The sequence below is a fragment of the Haliotis rufescens genome, unplaced genomic scaffold (genome assembly GCF_023055435.1).
Source record: "Haliotis rufescens isolate VD_foot unplaced genomic scaffold, xgHalRufe1.0.p SCAF_14, whole genome shotgun sequence".
Classification (NCBI taxonomy): domain Eukaryota; kingdom Metazoa; phylum Mollusca; class Gastropoda; order Lepetellida; family Haliotidae; genus Haliotis; species Haliotis rufescens.
The window spans coordinates 19,200,800-19,224,794 of record NW_025963824.1 but is presented as its reverse complement, the minus strand read 5'-3'; the positions used below and the strand labels follow the sequence as shown (position 1 = coordinate 19,224,794).

The 23,995-nt window shown below is 40.3% G+C and overlaps 1 protein-coding gene across 1 annotated transcript in view; it reads right to left on the bottom strand.

Moving 5' to 3' along the window:
- Positions 1 to 23,995, bottom strand: part of LOC124123079 (testis-expressed protein 9-like) — an 88,767-nt gene that overhangs the window by 47,154 nt on the left and 17,618 nt on the right. The window contains exons 4-6 of the mRNA XM_046486341.1: positions 21,714 to 21,781; positions 14,297 to 14,345; positions 11,734 to 11,807 (exon numbers count right to left, since the gene is read on the bottom strand). Of these exons, the coding sequence (XP_046342297.1) occupies positions 11,734 to 11,807; positions 14,297 to 14,345; positions 21,714 to 21,781 (191 nt within the window). The remainder of the gene's footprint in view (positions 1 to 11,733; positions 11,808 to 14,296; positions 14,346 to 21,713; positions 21,782 to 23,995) is intronic.

Genomic DNA, 23,995 nt, shown 5'->3' with positions numbered 1-23,995 from the left:
AATACGAACTCACTTTTAATGACTACGGCAGAGTAATCAGAACCGGTGGTGAAGATGCTAGCTATTCCATTGACAATATCTTGCTGGAGTACGATATGATAACGGATCCCGAATTAGCCAGACAAATTTGTAACCATTATACGGGAAGTTTAGCCATTTTGTACGATCGCGTGCTGCGACATCGAAAGATCACGAGGGACAAAAAAGATACGATGTGGAATATCAATCTCAACGTCCCCACGAGGTCGTTGAAGGGTATTTTAATGTTGTTCGAGGACCCCTCCGATGCGTTTAAAAGCAATACCGAGAAGTTCTACAATCCCAAGATTACAAAAGTAGAATTGACTATCGAGGGCGTTCCTAATCAACTATATAGCCAAGGAATGCTAGCGTATCACCAGTGGGATGAGATTAAAAAACTTCCTGCTATAAAACGATCCCCGGAAGTTATCGCGGTCGTGAAAGATCTGTCTCTTGGGAGTGTATCGATGGGTGAATACCTCACCACTAAGTACGCGCTATGGGTCGACATGCGAACAACGGACGATGATCAACTACACGGCAGTGGGAGGAGAATAGAAAATGTTAGCGAGGGTGTCACAATACAGATAACGAAGCTCCAGGAAGCGGCTGATAAATTAAACATATATTTGTACGTGATTATGGATGCGCAACTTAATATACAGAATGGAAGATTCGTGCAAGCAATCTATTGATAATCTTTTACCTAAAGATCCGCACTGCGCTATCATATGCGGGCAAACGGGCTGCGGAAAAACAACTTTTATTCTAGATATTTTAGAAAGTCATTATAGGGACGTTTTCGATCATATTATTATTCTGTGCCCGACTATAAGCGTTAATAAAACATACTTATCGAGAGATTGGATAATGAATGACGACGGGGTACACAGAGTCGATCCGGGCGATCGTTGCCTATGAGTATGTCACGAAAGATACAAAGGAGAATCGACCCTTTTCGTAATAGACGACTGCAGCGCGAGTAAAGAACTAACAAAAAAGAAAGATATGCTTTCGTATTTAGCATTCTCCGGTCCGCATACTCAACATAGCATTTGGGTACTTACTCAAAAATACAACTCTGTCCTGAAAGATCTCAGAGAGCAGACCAAATGGGTAGCACTCTTTCATTGCAAAGATCGAGATTCATTCGAGGAATGTTTACGCGAAAATGATGTCATTTATACCAAGATTGAACGAGATAAAGTCAGAAAACTGTTAGCGACAACGAAGCACTGTAAACTCGTATTAAAAACTGATCAACCAGCTGCTTATGCAATTGCTTAGCAAAATGTAGCAAAATTATAGCAAAAATGTAGCAAAATGTAGCAAATTGAATATTAGCGGTTAATATTACATAAAATGTGGTTCGAAATCCTCATTCTTTCACAACAGTTCATTATTACGGGATGTATTGGATATGTCATATTATATTATGTTAGACTTAAATATCTCCTTAGGTATTACATTATGGAATGCGATGAACTCATCGAACAAATGCTCAAAGAATCTGAGCCTGATCAACATGTAGATAAATCTTTAGATAAACATAGAGAAAGACTCGCGGCTTTGGTAGCCGGTGGAAAATGTTCCCAATATTTGGGGGAAAATTATACCATCTAAAAAATTGATAACATGACCGACGAAGAGATTAAAAAACTGTACGTGCGTAACGAGTCTAGACTGGGAGCTACCATGACTAAAACGATAGGGTCTTCTATGTTACAACTATACACTGTCGTAGCTAGTACGTTTCTCCCTATCCCGGCAGAACATCGCATGTATTTATGCGAATCTCTTGAGAAAGACCCATTCATCGAACACGCTATAAGCTCAGTGAGCTGTGAGTTTTATCATAGATACGGAATGTTCTCAGCTCCACTCACCACAGCTTTAATAACGGCTAGGTATTGTCAATTTAAACATACATGCCCACTTAATAATAATGGAGACTCAACAGGTGACACCACAACAGATTGTGAACACACAACAACAAGTGAACGAGGAACAACAGATTGCGGAACAACGAGTGAATGAGGATGTGAATGAGAAAATACCACAAACACAAAAACAAGCTAGAGTTACTAAGAACCCCCAAAAAATAGCCGCAGGAAGAAAGGGAGGACTGGCGAGGAAAGCGAAATTTATAAATAATTCAAATATTAATCCGATTAAAACATGGGCACTAGTAGGAGTTGCTGGTACAGCGGCTGTATGGTTCTTTTATAAGACCGGAGAAGAGAAAACGTCACCCCCAATACAACAAGAAGTTCAACTAGAGGTTAGCCCGCATATAATGCTATATTAAGCATGACTACTCCAGTTACAGACGGTAAAATGTTGGTAAACGCCACATATCATTCAGCGGTGGTCACCGGCTTGGCCATTGGCTATGCCCGTATGGCTAAAATGATTACTAAAGCCACACCTCCCAAGCTAGATTTTAATAGTTATGATATAGGTATGATGGTTCTGGATATTGGATTAGCAATGGCAACAAAGGATATGCTCATCAAACAAGGGCTTATCCCGGAAGACATAATGAAGTAATTAATTAAACATTTGAATATATAATATTCATATAAAGATTTGAATATTTTATATTCATATACTATGGCAACAATTGGGATGATGGTCGGTGGAGCTATTGTTAATGCTCTAGCTTTTTCGGGGAGTAATTTTTTATTTTCTAGTATGAGGGAATCAAACGCTAAAGAAGTTGAAGAGGAACGTAAATGACATAACAAAGCTTTAGAACAACTCCAAGCAGCTCAGTCACAATATACGCGGCAGAGAATGAAGAGATTAGACTTTATTCATGAAAAACTGCTTAAGGAAGGACATTCAATTCACACGTTTAAGGATGTCGAATCTGCCATGCACGAATACTACCTCGTTTATGGGAAAAAACTCGACCCAATACCGAGACCAACAATGAATCAGTTTTATACAACCTCAGAGGCTAAAAAGAACCGCGAGGTCGCATTTGTGATTATGGGATTGACTTCTGTATTGATTTTCAGCTATACAATTATGCATAAGTCACTAGTGTAGATGTGATTTGCATTTAGACAAATGATATGATAGATGTATAACCATGAATAATTGCATATTTACACTCATGGGTAAGACGACTCTATGTAACCGACGCTGTGTTGAAATTTACTGCGGCATACACAATTATTACATCAGGCGCGGAAACATAAACTATACGTGTTCTGTATGCAGGATAGGGGTCAAAGGTCATTATTGTTTATGTAAGGAACACGGTGCTGATAGGGTCAGGAACCAGATTATTTATGCTAGGAAGAGAGATTACATCAATGAGAGGAATAGGTTGGGGAGAATACGTATTTAGATATATGAAAACAACCAATTAGACATTTGTCTCATTTTGCATATACCATTCAACCACAATGGTTTTTGTCAGAGAGTTGAAGGCTATGGCAAAGCAAAGTGGCCTACGTGGATATTCTCGAATGAGAAAAGCTGAATTGATTACCTTACTCGGTTTGGAATATACAACAAACCCCAGACTGTTAGGGAACTCAAAGCTCAAGCGAGAAACAGTGGGCTGAGAGGTTATTCTAGAATGAGAAGAGCTGAATTGATCGCTTTACTAGATAATAATCAACCTGATGATGATGTTGATATTCAACATAATGACGATGATGAGAATAAACAACAAGAATTAATATTTGTACCCACATCCTCCGACGTTGGTAAATATCTAACAGGTTGGAAGATGGATATTAATTCCAACATGGATGTTAACAATATTAAGCCCATCATATCGAGTAAAATTAACGAGGAGTTAGATGATTTACATAGTATAAAATACCAGCTGACGATTAAAATGTTATTGAGTAAAAGTAACACAGACGATAGCACCTAATATACCGAACCATATTTCCGTAGCAATCAAGAAGTTATAACCGAATCCGATACTATAAACGCATCATTAGATACATCAATTCAGAGAATACAGGAAACTTTAGAACGTTGGACTTATAGAGGTTTGGGTTGGGGTGTGGATAAAATCGATAGTTTATATTTAGATATAGCAAATTATATGCCCTTCAAAGGTGGATCTTATATAGATTTACCCCCGTATTATAAGAAGAAAAAAGCCATAATTAACGTAAAAAATAAATCCGAGGACTGTTTAAGAATGATGATAAGATCTGCATTTTTTCCCGTAGATTCTAAAATTGCAAATAGACCTTCTAGCTATCCCCAAAACAACTCAACTTCGATGGTATAGGCGAACCTACACCAATATCACAAATTGATAAGGTGGAAAAGCAAAATAATTTAGCTATAAATGGTTTCGGACATTCTAAAGGAATTGTTGTACACAGGATAAGCTCTGCTCCGGAACATATCCCCAGAATCAATTCATTTATGATCGAAAAGATGGAAAATATCATTATACGTGGATAAAGAGTTTAAACAGGCTATTATACGATCAAACAAAACATAAAGAAAAGAAATATTTCTGCGAAAGATGCCTACATGGGTACAGCAGACAAGATCTATAAGAAGCGCATAAAGAAGACTGCAGAGGTGTTGGACAGAATGCTATCAGGATTGATATGCCTAAAGAGGGAAAAAATATATTAAAATTTGAACATTATTGTAATCAAATGCCAGTACCGTACGTAATTTACGCCGACTTCGAAGAGCTTATCAAACCCATAGAAAATACCAACCATAGCAATCAAGATAGTAGTTTTACGTACAAAACTCAAGAACATATTCCTTGTGGGTTTGGATATATAGTTGTAAGGTATGATGGGAAAACAAACACGCCCGTGATTTACAGAGGTCCCGATGCAGCGGGAAAGTTCCTAGAATATCTACAAAACGAAGAGAGAATAATAAGGGAAAATTTATTGTGTAAGAAACCCATGTGTATGACGAGGGATGATTGGAGGGCCCATAAGAAGTCAACGAGTTGTCACGTTTGTAATAAACCCCTGGATGGGGATTCCGTAAGAGATCATTGCCACGTCACGGGTAATTATCGGGGAGCCGCGCATAACGAGTGTAACTTGAAACTAAAAATGAATTCTCAAACAATACCCATCCCCGTTGTGTTTCACAACCTTAGGGGATACGATTCACATCTCATTATGCAAGCTATCTCAAAGACCGACAGCGGTTTAACGTGCATTCCTAACAATATGGAAAAATACATATCGTTCTCGTTGACTAAACCTATACATTATAGGGACAAGGATGGGAAATCTAGAATAAAGCAAAGTAATGGGCTTAGATTCATAGACTCCGTACAGTTTCTGTTATCTTCCCTGGACAATTTAGCTAATGCAAACAATCCCGATGACTTTGTGATAACAAATCAATATACCGTTAAGATAACTCGTCATTTGTTGCTGAGAAAAGATATATATCCTTACGAATATATGGATGATTGGTCTAGATTCGAAGAAACTGAATTACCACCCCTCGAATCATTCTATAGTAACTTAACAGAATCTAAAATAACAGATGCCGATTATGAACACGCTCTGACGGTCTGGGATAAATTAGGTTGTAAGAATTTAGGTGATTATCATGATCTGTACTTAAAAACCGATGTGCTGTTACTCGCCGATATATTCGAGATATTTAGAAAAACATGTTTAAAACAATACGGCTTGGACCCGGCATGGTACTATTCCAGTCCCGGACTATCGTGGGATGCATTGTTGAAGAAGACCGGCGTAGAACTAAAACTACTCACAGATTACGATATGCACTTGTTTATTGAGAAAAGATTAAGAGGTGATATATTGATGGCAGCTAAAAGGTATTCTAAGGCTAATAATAAATTAGTGGAAGGATACGATCCTAGTAAACCCGACACGCACATATTATATCTCGACGCTAACAATTTGTACGGATGGGCTATGAGTCAACCTTTACCCACGGGTGGTTTTGAGTGGGTCGATGATATCGAAGTGAATGATATCCATAATAATGATGCGAATATCCAAGTTCGTTACATAAAGATCATAACAGTTATCCCCTAGCTCCCGAAAGATTAATGGTTAATAAAGATTGGATGTTGGAATATCAACGCTCCTTAATGGGTAATAGTAGGTTAGCTAACGTAGAAAAACTCGTACCCAATTTGATGGATAAGACAAAATATATAGTTCACTACAGAAATCTCCAGTTGTATCTATCGTTAGGTAAGAAACTTAAGAAAATACACAGAGTTCTAAAGTTTGATCAAAGCCCTTGGATGGAGCCCTATATAAGGTTGAACACAGATTTAAGAAAGATAGCTACAAGCTCATGAATAACTCAGTATTTGGTAAAACTATGGAGAATCTAAGGAAGCGTGTTGATGTTAAATTAGTCAGATCTAAAGAGGAAGAAAGACTCAGGAAACTTATAGCCAGCCCGTCTTTTAACAGAAGCAAGATATTCGATAACGACTTAGCCGCGTTGCATATGCAGAAGAGTAATATAAAATTCAACAGACCGGTGTACGTCGGTATGAGTATTCTCGACTTGTCAAAACACTTAATGTATGACTTTTATTACAACGAACTTAAGAAGCAATACGGCGATAGATGTGAGGTGTTATATACCGACACAGATTCTTTATTGATGGAAATACAAACCGAGGATGTGTATAAAGATATGGCAGAAAAAATAGATATGTCCGACACGAGCGATTACCCAATAGATAATCCACTGCACAGCGTTGTAAATAAAAAGGTATTAGGTAAGATGAAGGATGAATGTGCTGGGACCCCTATAGCGGAGTATGTGGGATTAAGACCTAAGATGTATTCTATAAAAAAGTCTGATAATGGAGAGATAAGAAAAGCCAAGGGTGTTAAGAAGTATGTTGTAAAAAAGCATATCAAACACGAACAGTATAAAGAATCATTATTTAACGGTAGAACGTTCAAACACGAGATGAACTCTTTAAGATGTTACAATCATAGGATATATGGATTAAGAATGAACAAGACATCATTATCCCCCTCAGATACAAAGAGATGGATTGATAATGATGGTGTCACTACCTATGCTTATGGTTATGGTGGTAATACCGTACCGTCGGGAACTATGATCAACTCTTCTCGTACAAATGCCCTACCCGGGTCCATCTTGAAGATAATAAAGAATAGGCTCTCCTTCTTTCGTAACCAATCGACTAATGTTATATGTCTTAAGGGACCATATGGGATCGGTTGCGCGACGTAGGCCTCCTTCGAGTTCACCTGCCTGGTATAAATATCTTACCCTTACTCTATCCGGAAGTTTTCGTTCTTTGCCTCTCCTCGGTGCTGAAGATTCGGAAGTCACGGATTTCATTTTAATAGCATCGGATGGTTTCTTCCCTATTAATCTCGTTACTTCATTATTCAGCGCTGATACAACGGCTGATAATCGTGTCACCCATTCGGTTGATCTCAATCATTCCGATTTCATTTCGATCCCATACTGATAGCCAAACAAACGTTCTGCTAATGTCCTGTTAAATCCTTCGACGATAGTTTGACTGCGGTGGGCCTCTCTTTCACCACGCCTGATTTCGACATAGTGCTTTGTTAACAGTTTAGTTACCGATCCCATAAACTCGCGACCGGGATCTACTTGAAATAGCTTAGGCCATTTTAGTGGTCCGCGTTTATATATGCGACTCAGTGCATTAGCTACTTCTGTTGAATCTTTCGAGGTTAATGGCTCAGCCTCTTTGTATCGACTAGCCACATCCACTACTGTTAAAGCGTATTTATACGTTTTGCGTTTTACCTTATCGTGGGGAAGCAACAAGAGGTCAGCCTGAAGAACTTCATTCGTTGTAAAAATATCAAACTTCTTCCTCGGTATATAACGCTGTGCCGGTAAATATATCTGCCACATCGCTTGTTTCTTTAACCAATCCTTGGCCACATCTTTAGATACCTTAGACGCGGTGGCTAATTTTTTTATTGCTCCTACACCTTTCCAATATCCTTGTGGGCTATAGTAAATTTTATCCATTATTAATTAATATTGATGTTTCTTTTAAAACGACTTTCGTTGAATCTCATCATCATTTTTATACTAATAGAAGCAATGATTGGCCCCAGGTATTGGTGAGCTAGACCCAATTTAACTTAATCTTATGACTATCATTGAATCGCATAATCATTTTGGCATAAAAAATGCCACCTGTAGTAGCAGTATAGGTATATGAATCCGGCTCCAGTGGAGTTGCGGCAGAACCCCCATTACCTATACTACTACTTTGGCCATGTACATACTGACCCATTTGGCTGGGTACCATGCATAACATGCATGATATTAAAGATTCCTAAACATGGTCTGTCTTTGTGAGAGATGGTCCATATATAAATCAATAACCTTTCACGTTATTGTCTTAACCAGAACATGAACGTGGCCAGTGGGACAGACTATAGGTCATTGCAGACGATCAAACTACAATTTGATCAAACAGTTTATGACAAGTTGAACAACTATAACATGATGGTGAGAGGTGATTCACTGTATACGATCAAACAGTTGACAAATGGCAGTGTATTTATTGTTGAGCAGTGATTGTGACTGTTACATTGTATCTGTTGAGATTCAGTGGGCGCTCATTGCATTGTGTTTGGACAGTGATCAGTTGTCAGTAGTGTTATTTAATAAAAGCAGTTTTTAGGAAGTGAATATATTTAGATGCTAGTGTGATATGTAAAGTTCCAGTATACTGTGGACTGATGTGGAATATTCTGTAATGTTCTTGTGCCCCTAGACTGGTGAGGGCACTGTGTATAAATTTCCAGTAGCTGGTTAGACCCCTTGGTATATAAAGGGACAAGAGCTTAACTCTCAAATCTCACACACAATTCATCCCATCAAGACCAGCTTTCGTGTGGAGATCACTTACCACCCCGGATTCCCTGCCTAGGCAATCTCGGAAGTTTGACCACCATTGCTGCTGGGTGAATATATATTATTATCACTGACTTTTGCTGTCACCACTTTGTATTGGATACTGACCACTGCCATCACATCATATATTGCCATTGAATATTGTACTGCCATTGAATATTGTGCTGCCATTGTGGTGGCTGTGCAGTAATTTGTGTTGATTTGTAAACCTAGTTAATTTTGTAATACCATTTGTTGGTTGGTTGTTGGTTTCACACTAATGTAAGCAGGTGCAATCAATATTTTGATATTTTCCCCATTCCGTTAAGTTGTGCATTTTGATTGTTATTGCCTGGCCCAGTTTTGCATAAACACCCATCAACATGCACGCTGCCTAACTTTGGTTACATTCCGACTCAAAAATATTCCTTAAATAAATATTCTACCATGAATTTGGAATTTACTCGATTCTGATTGGTCAATCAGAGGCTATTAAATCACAATAAATCCTCTCTGATTGAAACAGCTGGTTTGACGGCCGCATCACCGCGGACACTAATATTCATAGAATAGTACTATTTTCAGTCATTGTCGGTAGGCATATTTAAATAATTATATCTACAATTACAGGTTACAAAATGCACAGATGCGGTTACTACAATATTCAAAGGATGTGTGGCAATACATTTCGTGCAGAAAAACACGACAGAAATCAACAAAGGGAATGTATTTACGTTTTGGAGACAACAGAAAGCTTGGAATTTTGGCGCTTTTCTATATACGACTGTGACATCATATCTTTTGCGTCACAATGAGCGAAATGATGTCATAATGGTGACGTGCGATGTAGAGCGAAAGCCTTGCACAGCTTGCTTTGTTTTCTTTAGGGATGCCTACCTCATGTTAGCTTACCAAGTTGCCGTGCTTATATGCTTTCAATGCCTGTCATATGTTCGAGTGAAGTATTACGGTGTCAACAAACTGCTTGAGTATATATATATACGGCACCATATTTTGTTCGGTGATTCCGTAATTCAGATCGATAACCCACTCAAAAAAACTGAACTCAACCCATGCCGCTTCACTCAGTATATTTGCTAACACCAAAGAGTTCGCATTATATTTAGTCATGGTAGAATGGAGATAAACATACTGTGTTTTCAATGTAAAGCTAGGTTACCTGTAGATTTAACCGCGCTACATTTAACATTTGAAACCTCACGCTGCGCGTTCGGTTCCAAATTCAATTTAGCGGGGTTTAATCTACAGGTAACCTAGCTCTACATTGAAAACACAGTATGTTTATCTCCTAATTTTATTATACATTCCGCCTCAAATATATTCCTTAAATATATATTATATTATACATTCCGCCTCAAATATATATTTTAAGTAAGTATTTTAATAATCACAATAGTTATTCCTCTGCTAAATAATGATGTGTTGTGACCTTGTACATACCGGTAGGTATTTAGCTTTGTCGCAGGATAGTCTGGTGTTTAATATAAAGTTAGACTTTAGTGTACCACAAAGTCAAGTTTTCCGCACTTCGCTAGCGGTATTTGTATGTTTACGAGTTGATTGATAATGTCAAACACTGTAAGATACTGTCTATATTGTTATTGGCACAAGTTTACTGCACCATGTAAGACATAAGGCTGACCAGCGTACTGCTGTGTTGCCGGTAAATGAAGCCTCGTACATTATGTTTAGCTAGCATGATTAGAGTTAAATGTCTGTAGCAAGATGGCATTTAATTTTTGTGAGTGAATGTTGATGTATATTATCAGGTAGCATCCTTAAGTCAGTGGTAGTCGTGGTAGTATTGTCGGGTATTTTATAGAAGTTATAGGCCTTAACTTTCATGTAGGTGAATAGCAGCACCAGAGGTCAAAGGTCAGATGTCATAGAGGTTATGGCGTTATGCTCTGTATCAATATTTGGCAGGTTTTTTTAACCAGCATGTAATGTTTACTGGTATTATCATGATTATGTAGCTGGTACTTTGAATTGTATTGTCATTAATATCACAATATTACACTATTGTTTATCATTACATCAAGTTGATACTTTTAGATATGGTTTGTTTTGTCAGTATTGTTACTTCAGGCAGATAACGGTAACACCATTGATACATATATCAGTATTATTGTATTCTGAGTATCATAGAGTACTATGTCAGAATTTATTTGTCAGTTATTTGATGCTCAGGCATTATCAAATTGTTTTTATGTTTTCAGGTTTTTGAGGCAGAGGCAACCCTGTAATTCACCAACCCTCCTTGTCTTTAAACTAATAAACAGACATTAAGTGGAAGTGATGTGTGTATAAGGTATAAGGTGGACCTGGCTACACTAAGTTCATCTACGTACAGATTTCTGCGTTAACATATTGTTTCAATTAAGGAATCTACACGTTACACAGTTTAGGACAAGTTGACCTCATAACATGATGGTGGGGCGGTGAGTCACTGTACACGATCAAACTGTTTAGGACAAGTTGACCTCATAACATGATGGTGAGGCGGTGAGTCACTGTACACGATCAAAATGTTTAGGACAAGTTGACCTCATAACATGATGGTGGGGCGGTGAGTCATTGTACATGATCAAACTGTTTAGGACAAGTTGACCTCATAACATGATGGTGAGGCGGTGAGTCACTGTACACGATCAAAATGTTTAGGACAAGTTGACCTCATAACATGATGGTGGGTCGGTGAGTCACTGTACACGATCAAACTGTTTAGGACAAGTTGAGCTTACAACAACATGGTGGGACGGTGAGTCACTGTGAGTCAACAAACGGAAACTTATTTTCTTATACCTGGCTGAGGACTTGTTTCGTGATGCTGACCGACTGTCCTTGTTGCTCAGCTTTGAATCGGGACGGCTTGAAGGCTGCAACATTTGCAAGAAGTCAATCAACAAACTTCATACAACATGTGGACATGTCTTGTCTAAACCCTATCATTCTGTCTTGCAACTGCAGGTCATATTGAGTGAATATTGCATTTCTGTTTTCGTAAACAGTACTTGAGGTATAGAAACTCAGTGATTCTTTTTTTGGCTGTTACCTCATAAGCAGTTTGTCTTCTATGATAATAAACATAATAACTACTGTAGTATGTCATGTTCCATTGTCATATTTCCCTGATATGAGTGATTTCCAATTAAATGACACTCAGAAATATATATACCACTTAAAGATTGCTAAGGATCAAGTTTTGATGACATAAAAAAATCATCCAATGAAATAATAAGGATTGAAATATTTTGGAACACAATTCTTGTTATGGACCTCAATTTCATGATGAACAGACAGGCACATGCAGTCATGGCAGCAAAGTACACATGGTGCTTGAAAATCTGTGTTTGGATGTATCATCACAGAATCATTGCACATCATTATCAGAGAGGGCAAAAACATTTGCAACTGAGGATTGCAACAACTGAATGCACTTGTGCCCCTTCAGGTTCAACGACCAAAGAAATAGACAGATGCATGATCATGCTTGAAAACGTCTTTGGTGTCAGGAATGTATACCAGGGGCTTCTTGTTATCAGTTACCCAGCTACATTGTACATGCAGGTGGTCAACAGGGTTCAACCACTCAGCAGGAAGACAGATTTCTCCTGATTACAGCAAGACATCATCACTTCGTCACTGCCACCACACTCCTTGCAGAATGCCCAGGCTGGTCTCCGGTAAAGGAGGGCATGCATTCACATCCAACTGACCCGACATCTCAGGCTGGTCTCCGGTAAAGGAGGCCATGCATTCACATCCAACTGACCCGACATTTCAGGCTGGTCTCCGGTACAGGACGGCATGCATTTGCATCGAACTGACCCAACATCTCAGGCTGGTCTCCGGTAAAGGAGGGCATGCATTCACATCCAACTGACCCAACATTTCAGGCTGGTCTCTGGTAAAGGACGGCATGCATTCACATCCAACTGACCCGACATCTCAGGCTGGTCTCCGGTAAAGGAGGCCATGCATTCACATCCAACTGACCCGACATTTCAGGCTGGTCTCCGGTACAGGACGGCATGCATTTGCATCGAACTGACCCGACATCTCAGGCTGGTCTCCGGTAAAGGAGGGCATGCATTCACATCCAACTGACCCGACATCTCAGGCTGGTCTCCGGTGAAGGAGGGCATGCATTCACATCCAACTGACCCGACATCTCAGGCTGGTCTCCGGTAAAGGAGGCCATGCATTCACATCCAACTGACCCGACATCTCAGGCTGGTCTCCGGTAAAGGAGGCCATGCATTCACATCCAACTGACCCGACATCTCAGGCTGGTCTCCGGTAAAGGAGGCCATGCATTCACATCCAACTGACCCGACATCTCAGGCTGGTCTCCGGTGAAGGAGGGCATGCATTCACATCCAACTGACCCGACATCTCAGGCTGGTCTCCGGTAAAGGAGGGCATGCATTCACATCCAACTGACCCGACATCTCAGGCTGGTCTCCGGTGAAGGAGGGCATGCATTCACATCCAACTGACCCGACATCTCAGGCTGGTCTCCGGTAAAGGAGGCCATGCATTCACATCCAACTGACCCGACATCTCAGGCTGGTCACCGGTAAAGGAGGCCATGCATTCACATCCAACTGACCCGACATCTCAGGCTGGTCTCCGGTAAAGGAGGCCATGCATTCACATCCAACTGACCCGACATCTCAGGCTGGTCTCCGGTGAAGGAGGGCATGCATTCACATCCAACTGACCCGACATCTCAGGCTGGTCTCCGGTGAATGAGGGCATGCATTCACATCCAACTGACCTGACATCTCTGTTTAGAACTGGTTGTAGTTGGATTAACGAATTTGATCACCATTGCACTCAACAAACCTAATAAAATTAATAAATTAAAAGTAAATTGACACACTTGCTTGTGTATTATCTCGGTATTCATCTTTACAAGTTCCCTTATGTGTCTTCTATGGAAAAGGCTGATCTTACCTCTGGTAACACAGCGTCACGTCATACTAGAGTAGAAGGGCTGATCTTAAATTTGTAACACAGCGTCATGTCCTACTAGAGTAGAAGGGATGATCTTACCTCTTGCAACACAGTGTCATGTCCTACTAGAGTAGAAGGGCGGATCTTACCTCTTGCAACACAGCGTCACGTCATACTAGAGTAGAAGGGCTGATCTTACCCCTTGTATCACAGTGTCACATCATACTAGAGTAGAAAGGGCTGATCTTACCCCTTGTATCACAGTGTCACATCATACTAGAGTAGAAAGGGCTGATCTTACCCCTTGTATCACAGCGTCATGTCATACTAGAGTAGAAAGGGCTGATCTTACCCCTTGTATCACAGTGTCACATCATACTAGAGTAGAAAGGGGTAAAAAACCTACCTTCCTTTGTGTATCTTCATTTTGACCGGTAAGGTCTTCATCAAATTCCCTGTGGAGAATATAAATCTCACTGTATTATTAAAGTTTATATAAGAAAAGATATAAAGTAAACAAAATAGCATCTAAAACCAGTGTTGCGAAAGTTTTTTTGCCATTTTGTGCAAAATCTTTTAAAATCTTATGAGTGCACTTTTGTCCAAGACAAAGGGGTATCGAGTATAGAGTGCACCTTTCTCCAACAATTACAGCTGTGTAGAAGGGTGTGTCAATATGAACGCCCACATGCTTTTGATGTCTTTTCCCCAACACAAAGACTTACCGTGAGCACCTAAAACCAGAAATACCATGTCAACAAACCTGTACTGAAGTAATGCAATATAATCCTGTTATAACACTAATACAATATATCTGGTTATTAAAAGTGTTCGATGTACATCTGGACTTGTGATTGTAATCTATTCTATTTTTTTCTTTGATTACAAAATTCATTCAATGTTGTTAACATTAATTTCTGCGCTATTAAGTGTCTAAACTGACCCAAATGACTGATATTTACAGCAACCATTATTGGATTATTGCTATTGCCACCTTGAAACCAAGTTCCGGTGACAGGATGGCTTTACACGGACTAGTTACAAACGGTATGACCAGTAAATAAGCCTGACCACCTACCTACCTCTAGTAAGTATATGTCAACAACACGCAGCCAAGATGGAACCTCAGAAAGGTTGTTATTTTACAATCAACAACAAGACAACATTAAACCACGGATTAATCAATGGCTCGCATAGATTTCATTATTTTTCCCCAAAACACACATTCTCATCATGATTATTGTTACACTTTCTGTCAATGAAGTATTTATTGCAGAAAGTGTTCATTCTGCTTATGATCATTATTATTTTCATTATATAAAAGCTGCAATCAAAATAACACAACATTAGAATATATTCTTATGGTAAAATAATAGTATCAATTACTATTTCTTCTGATCCTTGAATCAAAATTCTTTTCAGTCACATTATCAAAATCTGGCTTTTCTTCAGACATGCACGGTATGTCATAACCAGAATATACAAGAGGGACTGGAGGGATCTAACATCTCGTAATCTTTGGACAGTTAACAGTTGTTTGTGGGTGCCTAATAAATCTAAAGCCTTTACCAACCTAAAAATTAAGTAAACATTGTAACCGAATCAACTTAAAAGGACAAATTCAGAAGACGTCAGGGACATGAGCAAATGTGTGATAACCTTCCACTGAATTACCATTATATTTGCATCCTGTTTCCGCTTGTGGAGTCACCAGATGACCTTTCAAATTATCTTTCGGACCTGACATCAGTTGATGAAGATTTGAATTATGAACACTGTTAACTTAAAAGCACCTGTTCCACGGACAGGAATGCGTTCCAGGATGCTAGGCTGGTAGACAGAACCCCTATCTCATGGCCCATACAGGATCCAAACATGGGAGTAGACAGCTGTGCATGACGGTAGCTGTCTGTGATGGTGGACTTCAACCATCCACGGACCATGGCTTTGTGATATCAGTTACTGTCATGCAAGACATAAAAAGCCATCTCCTCTGTCTGCTGTGAGGTTCCATACTGTTAGACAGAACTGAAGAGCTTGGATCTGGATGAGGTGACAAATTTGGAGTACCTGGAAGTTTGCATCTCATGAACAAGAACTTCCAGGCATGATGATGGACACTGTGTAGACTGCCGTAAATGACATCTGATCTGGGTTGGTGGAGATGGTCTTCACATCCCGACAGTTTGAAAAGTTGTCCAGAAGTAGTGGAAAACTTTTTGGGAAACCCATGTGCAAGCTGGCCATACTGGTGCTATGACCATGACCATGTTGTCCATGCCTTCTAAAAACTCTGTTTATGAGCAAAGGAGGGAAAGGCGTACACAATATCGGAGGTCTGACTTGTTGTTCAGACGTGTCCCACACTAATGTTATCCAATGCAAAATATGTAAGTGAAGAGACTAATGCCCTGCAGATGAGCTACTACCATGACGAGCTTCCAACCTGCAGCTGTTTAAGTCTGTCCAGTCAAACAAACATGAAGTCCCGCTCATTAAATCAATCAATCTGGTTAACCTTCCTCTTACCTCTGGATCGTGTGTGGTCACAAAAATCAAGAATAGGGATAAGAGGTGCTAAAAACATTAAATACCCTTCAACAAGTTTTCCTGACAGGCCCATCAGGGCAACTTATGGCGGTGAGATTTTTACGATAGAAAGAAAAGCCGTATTCTTGTGGTGTCAACCTCGTGTTGTTTATGGGCGGGACATAAATGATGTAAAACGTCACTTGTCTGATCATGTGACTTTCCATATATGGATGTAGTACAAAATCCGCTACCATAGGGATGGATATAGCATTAGTTATAATCCCTTGTCCTCTTCTCAACTGGACAAACTTGTCCCATCTCTTGTCATATATAAGGGAGTATGAAGGTCTCCATGATCTTGCCACAGCTACTGAGGCAAGCTCAGAGTATTCGGATGTCTGCATTTTCTGCGTGATAACTTCCAAGCAGTTAGATGTAGGCTGGACAGATTGTTGTGGAAAATGCTGGACTTGAGTTGTCGTAACAGATCTCGACGGAGAGGTAATGTGATAGGTTCTTCCATTAGTAGTCTTAGTAATCTGGGGAACCACACTCTCCATATTGGTGCTATCAGGATTATCATGCAATCCGTCTCATCCACATTGTGGTGACTTTGTCTAGGAGAGACCCCAGTGGGAATGCGTATGCAAACAGATCCGTCCAATACATCGATAATGTGTCGATCTGGTGAGCTCTTGGGTCAGGAACTGGACTGACATAAACAGGAAGTTGGTTGTTCTGGCATTTCGCAAATAGATCCATGTGTGGCGTGTCCCATAATGTGGTTATCCAAGCAAAGATCTGGGGATGTAAGGTCCATTCTGTTGCCACTATTCCGGGAAGATCCATGGGCCTTGGCAGCTAGGCTGATAGTTGATGTTTGGAATCTTTCCGTAGTGTCTTGTCTGACTTCATCCGTTACACGTCCCAATTTCCCGTTGAATGTTGTCAAAGCCGATATTGGTTGTGACATTATCAACCTCTTGGTTTGGTTAGAAACAGCTTTAGAACAGATCTGAGATAGCAGTTGTTGACGCTGTAGCCATAATAGTTGTGAAGACATCCTTGAGAGGAGAGTAAGTCTTCTTGCATCCTGACTATAGTGTCTAGTAGGCTGTGAATGAGTACGACTTGATCAGTCTTAATAGTCATAGGCGTGTCTCTGGTTATGCCTTCATAAGATGACCATAATGGTGGAATCATCTGTCTGATTTCTACAACAAACCAGTTGATATAAGTGCCAATGTCCATTGAGTATCTGGAAACAGATGACAGATCGTTAATCTGTGAAGCAGGTGACGTGACTTTAGTACTAGTCTTGTGAAATCTTCGTCCATACTTGGAAAATCCGGAAGTGGAGCATCGTGCATCCTGTATAACATCCGCTTCAATGGAGGTAAGGGTAGTCATTCATCATGTCTGAGCTTGTGTAGACTTTACAACATCTGGTCTACTACCTTGCCTGCATAGCTCAGCCAAGGCAATGTCTGGTGGATGTGTTGATACAATGTAGGAGCATGACATCCCCCACATTCCGGCATCTGGGGTAGCGAATTCTCTGTCACAGGAGGTTGGAGTATAGGCATGAGGTGGTATATGACCTCTCTGAGTTCCACGAAAGTATAACGCTCCGAATAATCCGGCTGGGGTGAGTCATGAGTCTGGTCTTCAAAACACTCTGTTTCTGACTCTGAGTGTCAGAGGGTAGCTCCCGTGGGGGGTTGGATAAACGTAGTAGTCCACAGCGTCTACCCCGTTGGGTCCGTCCTCTTCCGGTGTCTAGGACTCCGGTATGATTAAAGTCAGTACAGCTTGCGATGGTGTGTGTGTTGCCGTGGATGGCTGGGTTTGCCGTGGACGGCTGGGCCATGGATACTGTGCGGTGCCCGTACAGTGTTGTCTCACAGTAGGGAAAAGACTGCTGGCTTATATCCGGCTGGTTGATTGGCTGGTTAGTACGGTCGGCTGATGAAGGCCCTACGGCTGTGTGCATTGAATTACAGATGGCAGTCCCCATGTGGTCTCGTGACCAGGAGACTTATCTTCGCCAGAGCTATCTCGTTTGCACTCTTCATATTCTCCAGTTCTTTGTCTAGGGCTGAGGATCTAGCCTCAAGCATAGTCTTCATCATCTCCTGCTGTTCACTAAAAATTTTTTGGATTAGACTCATAGAGAGTGCAGGAGATGGTTGATCAACTGGAGTTGGAGGACCTGGGGTGGAGGCAGATGTGTTGGCTGTGATGACCTCCACATTCTTCTTGGCTGCCTTGCGCCTCTTAGCCTTGGTCATAGCCTCGGCTATTTAGATGAAGGTTTTTTGGATGTGTTGGCGCACTGCTCACATCTCTTATCCTCCATGCAAGTCGTCCCTCTGCACTTAGTGCAGTTACCATGAGGATTTCCCGTGATCATGACTCGACCACACTTCTTGCACCTGGGAGTAGAGAGAGATTCCATTACGACCTCACAAACACCTAGCACCAATTATACACATGTGCGTGCGATCGTCACTCCAGAAGCAGCTATCAATATCTACTTATGTGTCTGTTATTATAGAAAACTATTAGAATAGTCTTAGAGTAATGTGACTTACTACCAAGGGCTACATCGTTACTACTATTACAATAGGTGTTGACTCTAGCACACACAGGAAAAAAGTGAGGGTCCCCCCATTGCATACTCATAGCTTGGGTGGTTACGATGCTACTTGGAAACAACTAATAGTGAGTGATTGACAGTGAGGAGGACGTCTGTTGAAAATCGGAAAATTTTAGTTAGTGTGACTGAAGCCAAAATACAGGATTTCTGGCAGAGATGTAGTAGAGGTAGAGATTTCGTAAAATTATATCTGTCGATGCCCAGTTGACAGGACACATGCTTTGCAAATCCTGCACGTTGAAATCGAAGTTGTTTACAAACCAGATGTCTAGTTAGTTGCCCGATTTTGATTGGATTTTGCATAAACTCATGAGTCCAGCCAAAATGTACTCTAGAATTCAATCCTAGTTGGGTAAGGTTGGAAACTGGACTTTTACAGTCAGTTAACGCCCTTGCCTTGGCAAGATGGTTGATGACATCATAATACACTTTGCAGTCAAACATATGGTGAAGAGAAAACATGTTTTGACATTGTGTACAAGAAATTAGTGTTCAAGTTCAAATGAAGGATAGTATTGACATAGTTGTGTTCATGCTGTTTATCATAAATCCTAGGGCTGTTACAATTCACTTGCATATTCGGTGAACCAAACTGTATCCGTTCATCAACTGAATTTGTTATTCGTTGTCAGTAGAATCAAATATATATATACGAAAAAAAATATAAAAGAGTGTTTTTTACATGAAGTTGTCTGTTATTTATTGAAGCAATATATGCCAAATGGAATACATACAAGCCACGCAGTAGTCTGTTGTGTGGGCCATCTACACCTCAACCTCAGTTAAAAGGCTGATTTTCTATAATGCTCATAAATTATTTAGGACCCCAAAGCTAGCGTTGTAGCGAACAATCACTGTATTTTTCACAGACTATTATAAATAATACATCAGCTGCTGACTTGTTGTATTCATGAATATGTATCTCTGTATTCGTAATACCTCGTATTTGCCTCATAGTATATTCGTTGCAGCCCTAATAAAAACACTTTCCTTCTAAAAGTAAACCAATTAGCGACGTCTGTTAAGTTGTGTTATAGCTAAAATCTAACAAAACATTATGTAACATATTCACATGCTTTGCTTCATGGTGGTGTAGGTTAGGTAGGGCAGTTCCTATACAAAGCCACCACAGAAGGTACCACATCTCTGGTTTGCATGTACGTGTAACTTTGTAAAAGGGCAAGTAAACACAACATAGCAACTTTGCAGAATTTAATGCTTTCAGGCATACTTTTTTAACATACATTTCAACAATAGTAAGCTCATTATTAAAAGAAACATAATTTCCAGATGTGTAAAGCTAACAACGACACCAACCCTTGTTTCACCATAGGACCACCTCTCCAGTGGCTGTACTCGCCACCTTTTCTTAACACAACAATGTTTGTTTTATGGGTGTTAACTTCCACGCCCCTTGATTTTGAAAAACAAGAGTTGTCAGAAGAAGATAAATCCCGCCGGCCCCCACAAATTCAAAAGAACAAATCATCTGACTGTTACTTTAAGTCCAACTTGATGAGAGAATTTCTATCTAATCTGTCTGTCTGTATACAAGAGACGCTATTGATCTATCTAAACTATTCCATGGAACTGGGATTTGGAACTTTGTATTCCTATGTCAGGTACACACCACTATGAACAGAGTCAAAATCAAACTTGTCGTCATGGACACAGAAAATAACTAAAATAAAAAATTCCATAATAGCAAGAGGCACCAGTTGCCGATCTGGTCCTGGTGTGTGCACACAAACACACAACTATGGACAGAGTCAAAGTCAAACTTGTTGCCATAAAAAGTGAATTAAAATATAAATTCTAAACACACCCATGTAGCAAAAGGCACCATTTGACAACCTGGTCTGTGTGTGTGTAAAGTGTCATGAAAAAATACCTATTAGTTTTAGAGATATAGTCCGAACAAACACACAACTATGAACAAGAGTCATTGTCAAACATGTTGCCTTGGATTGGATATTGAAATAATATATTTTTATTGAATTCCTAAATAGCAAAAGGCACACTTCAAACCTTGATTGATACATGTAGCAAGTTTAGATGAAAAATGTTGACTTGTATTTTAATTCTGCCCCGTTTCATCTAAGTCTAACTTGTTTCAATGGAAACAGGAAAAAATCAAATTTTGAAAAATTCCTAAAGAATAAAAGTCACCACTTCAGCCGTTGGTGAATACATGTACAAGGTTTGGATGAAAAGTCTTTCACAGTTTCCATGTTGGGCTCTTGAAACGACACATGTGAAGTGTTTGAAACAATTTTAAAACCCAAGAAGACAGTCGTGCAGGTGACCCATAAGTGTTGCCTGCCCATCTTCAAAGTTACCTGCCGATATTCAGACATTATAAATATTTTAAAAAAAGATTTAGATGAAATAATGCAAACAATTACCAGAGTCTTAAAATTATCTGCTAGACAGTCGGGTAGGCAGAGAAATTTCATGCAGCCTGACAGAAAAGTTACCAGCAACGGGCAGGCAGGTTTTTTTGACACTGCATGTGTGTCATCGTACCTTGATGGCTTATTGCACATACTAACCATAAACAGTTTGTCTCACATGGGACAAAACTACTCCAGCCTACATATCTTGGAGAAGTTTCAATGCATGTGTCACTTACTTGAGGAAATCCTCTGTGTTAATGTTATCCAGCAGACGCGACTTGGACAAGGCAGCTTCCTGATCTCGCTGCAAGGAACAAACATGGGGCACCTTCAATCCATTATTTCATGTGGCAGAACTGAAACGTTCAATATGACTAGGCTTTTCAAAACCATTCAAACATAATGCAGCACTCCTGGGATGAAACGGTATAGCATCCCTCTGGAGAACCGGGAGGTGACTGGGGTATAAGGGTATAACATCCCTCTGGGGAACCGGGAGGTGACTGGGGTATAAGGGTATAACATCCCTCTGGGGAACTGGGAGGTGACTGGGGTATAAGGGTATAACATCCCTCTAGGGAACTGGGAGGTGACTGGGGTATAAGGGTATAACATCCCTCTGGGGAACCGGGAGGTGACTGGGGTATAAGAGTATAGCATCCCTCTGGGGTACCAGGAGGTGACTGGGGTATAAGGCTATAACATCCCTCTGGGGAACTGGGAGGTGACTGGGGTATAAGGATATAGCATCCCTCTGGGGTACCAGGAGGTGACTGGGGTATAAGGGTATAACATCCCTCTGGGGAACTGGGAGGCGACTGGGGTATAAGGATATAGCATCCCTCTGGGGTACCAGGAGGTGACTTGGGTATAAGGGTATAACATCCCTCTTGGGAACTTGGAGGTGACTGGGGTATAAGGGTATAACATCCCTCTGGGGAACTGGGAGGTGACTGGGGTATAAGGCTATAACATCCCTCTGGGGAACCGGGAGGTGACTGGGGTATAAGGCTATAACATCCCTCTGGGGAACTTGGAGGTGACTGGGGTAAAAGGATATAGCATCCCTCTGGGAAACCAGGAGGTGACTGGGGTATAAGAGTATGACATTCTTCAGAGGAACCAGGAGGTGACTTGGGTATAAGGGTATAACATCCCTCTGGGGAACTGGGAGGTGACTGGGGTATAAGGGTATAGCATCCCTCTGGGGAACTAGGAGGTGACTGGGGTATAAGGCTATAGCATCCCTCTGGGGAACCGGGAGGTGACTGGGGTATAAGGCTATAGCATCCCTCTGGGGAAATGGGAGGTGACTGGGGTATAAGGATATAGCATCCCTCTGGGGAACCGGGAGGTGACTGAGGCATAAGGATATGGCATCCCTCCTGGGGCTGCACTCACATAGGTTGTGCCACTCTTGTTGGCACCCACAGTTTCAGTGGACAGATCAATTATATGGTCTTCCACCATTATTTCATGCTTAACTTTAATGAAACTGTGTATCTGGGTTATCTGTATCAATAATTACATGCACTTGGGTGATGCCATATTGTAAAGCACATGTATCAGCAAGTGAGGACCAGAGTAGTTTCCCTTGCCCCATGAAACTGGATAGCTATTTCAGTTTTGAAAGTCACTTGTTTTGTACAGAAATGGCTTTAAATGTACAGGATAGAAAGTTTTTTTATGTTGTTTTTTTCTTTCTGTATTTTTCAACAAAATATCAGAAGTTAAAAAATAATCTGAAATTTGATTTTAATGTTTTTCTTATTTTCTTTTTTTTGAAAGTGCAGCGTATCATTAAAGGGATAGTACCTTGACAATTCTGTGTGTTTTTTAATCAAGCATGAAATAATTTTTAAAGTGTGATGTCACGTGCCCGATACATTTCTCAAACCAAAACAATAGAGCTCCACACACAGAAGCCGACAATGTAAGCAGAGTAAACTGGCTTCATTCTTGGTTTATTAATAGAGGGAAATTGGAGAGAAAGCTTGTGTGTTGTTCTTACGACTGAGCTATAAAATACTAATAGCCAGCTTGATTACATTAGAAGCCAGTGTTTGTCAAAGCCTAGATTACAATATACGAGTAAATATGCCTCAGTGATATGAAGCCAATCACTCTCCTACCCAGTGTTCCTTGTGGCCAGCCGAGTACCTCGGTCACATCTTACATAGTCCATTCATGTATTTCTCAACTGTTTCATTTTGGATGAGTCTACACAATCAGGTAAATAAACATCATGAAACATTAAATTTCATTGAGAAAATATCCTAAAACAAATTTTGTTTATTTCCATTTGCTCATTTATCCTCCGCGTCCTGTCATGGAAGCTCTATGGAGAGCTAGCGATATGGTTACGTTGAGGTGAATTGTAATGCACCTCACTGTAGAGTTGTAGAAGCATATCTATATAATTATGCAAACAATATGTATAGCGCACCAAAAAGCTTGCGTTAATGCCTGTCTGTTCTTATTTCAGACTAAGTGGGTTTGTTTACAAACAAGAGAAAGG